The sequence below is a fragment of the Antrostomus carolinensis genome, unplaced genomic scaffold, assembly GCF_000700745.2.
Source record: "Antrostomus carolinensis isolate BGI_N321 unplaced genomic scaffold, ASM70074v2 scaffold46958, whole genome shotgun sequence".
Classification (NCBI taxonomy): Eukaryota; Metazoa; Chordata; class Aves; order Caprimulgiformes; family Caprimulgidae; genus Antrostomus; species Antrostomus carolinensis.
The window spans coordinates 1-2,222 of NW_010331767.1; the positions used below are offsets into that span (position 1 = coordinate 1).

Consider the following 2,222-nt stretch of genomic DNA (forward strand, 5'->3'; position numbering starts at 1 on the left):
GATTGGATCAGACTGGACCTTTAGTATACGCCTGTCCATTCATCACTTGCTCTCCGAGCATTTGTTGCTGTTCTTCTCCAGGTCAACTCCATTCTCTGTGTTATCTCTCTTGGACAAAATTTCCAGTCTTCTGCTACTGAAGACAAGAAGGAAAGAGGAGAATATGACACTTTTCACATCCTGTTTTCTGACATATTTCTTTTTTCTTGAAATTTGCACCTTTGGATTTTTTTTTTTTGCCTTAGATTCAGTGGTCCAAGTACCCACCTCAGCTGGGGAGCGGCTGCCCCTGTGTCATCTGGCAGGTCGGTGCCACGGGTCTCAGGCAGCAGGAAGCAGAGCAGACCCCCCACCACAGGGGCACTCCCGAAGATGGCCATGGGGATGGCCCGGTGGTACTGGCCCAGGAGGCGGATCAGTGGGGCCATGATCCCTGCCACCCGCGCCGACATGGAGCACAACCCCACACCGGTCTGCCTGGGGGAGAGGGGCAGTGGGAGGTGTGGGCAGGGGTCAGCATCCCCTGGGCCACCATGGGACTGAGGGTAACCATGGGGACAACCGAACTCTTATCCCACCATGGCCCTGGTGGAGGGATGCTCCGGGGAGACCTCACCTGACAACTGTGGGGAAGAGCTCTGCGGAGTAGACGTAGGAGGTGGAGAAGGAGGCTGTGGCTGGAAATTTGCCAATGATGGCCCGAATGATGGCCAGGACAGTTGTTGCTACAGGCTGGGCTGAGGGAAGGAGGAGAGACCACTGCTGTGACTTCCATATTGGGACCAGAAGTCTCTGCAGTGGGATTTCTTGGGACAGCCCTTTCTAATGGACTTACCAAGCAAATCTACTGCCTAACTCATTGGAAAACATTCCTAGTGCACCCTTTCCTGGAAAATAACCTCTGGACAACGGGTGAAGAGAACCCATATTTCTCCTGAGGCCTTGGACATTTCCTACATCTCCATCTGGAGTGAGCCACTGAGCCACCACAGATCTTTGAGGAGTGCTGGGTTGGAAATATCAGGTCCATGAGCTTGGAAGCATCATGCAGCCCCTCTCTTGCCTTCAGCCTTAATCACAGCACTAGGACAGCAGCAGGGGTGAGGGTATGGACTGTGGCAGAAACAGATCAGGGGGAGGCATTTGATTTTCCTGTTCATCTAAAGAAGGGAGACATGGTGGCTTTTAAAACGCCTCTTCTGTTACACCTTTCTGAGAGGAGGTGGTGGTGTCTAGTAGGTGGTAGTGTGTAAAGGACACTGCCTGCCAAGGGCCAGGAGCTGTGGAAGGACCAGGCACAGCTCTGAAGGAGAAGAAAGTCATGCAGAGAGGAACCCAACAAGTTGGGAGTGCAACCCCTTGGGCAGTTCATCTCCTGGGAGTGATTGTGGGTCTGTGACTAGCTGGGCTGGGAGGATGGGTCTGAACCAGGAGCTCTGCCCGGCTGTGTTCTCGGGTTGGGAAGAGGTTGTTCACCTTCAGGGATACCAGTGATGACAAGACATAACAGGCCAGACAGCAGCAGGAGAACACCTTGGGTTTTCTTCCTCCCAAACCACTGCAGCAGGAAAATGCAGCAAAGTCGAGCTGGTAACTCCACCGCCCCAAAGGCAAGCTGCGTCAGGTAGATGTCCAGACCAAAACTTGTCACGCTAAGGCTCAGCCCATAGTAGACAAGACTGTCTGCAAACCTAAAATTCGAGTAAAGTAGAATAGAACATGTAACCAGATGGATTTTCTGGGGGTTTATCTTCAAAAAATTAGGGTGGTTAAACCATATACAACCAATTTACACTCCCAGCAATCTCTGTTTTGCTTCTAGTCACTACCTGTGACAATTCTGTAGGGTGTAGCTACATGAGATAAAGCTGAATAGATCCCCATATGGTCAACAACTTTTAGGTTGCACCAAGAACTTCTAGGGGGTCACAAAACTACCCTAAGGTCCAGGGATTGCCAAAAGCTGGAATTATTTTGACCTTCCTCACAAACCCACTGTATCGTGAATAATCAGCTTCTCCGATGCTCCCCAGGCAGATCTGGTCCAGTATGGAAAGACAGAAAGATAGCAGATGAACACATAGACATAAACATGACACCAAAAATCACATGAAGTGACTTTACAGTTCTTTTCAACCCTCTGTCCCTTCTGTTCTTCACCTAGAAGTTCACAAAGAGGGCACAGGGGGATGTCTTACCAGGTGCACGCCATGATTAAAGTC

At 50.6% G+C, this 2,222-nt stretch overlaps 1 protein-coding gene across 1 annotated transcript; it reads right to left on the reverse strand.

Annotated features, from left to right (window-relative positions):
* Nucleotides 1–42: 42 nt before the first annotated feature.
* On the reverse strand, nucleotides 43–2,215 carry LOC104520016 (solute carrier family 22 member 13; the record flags this gene model as incomplete). The annotated part of the gene is made up of 5 exons (XM_029086300.1): nucleotides 43–133; nucleotides 268–477; nucleotides 617–737; nucleotides 1,477–1,691; nucleotides 2,199–2,215. Coding segments are annotated over 5 exons (654 nt in total), but the record flags the coding sequence as incomplete, so codon positions are not given.
* Between the last annotated feature and the right edge of the window lie 7 nt (nucleotides 2,216–2,222).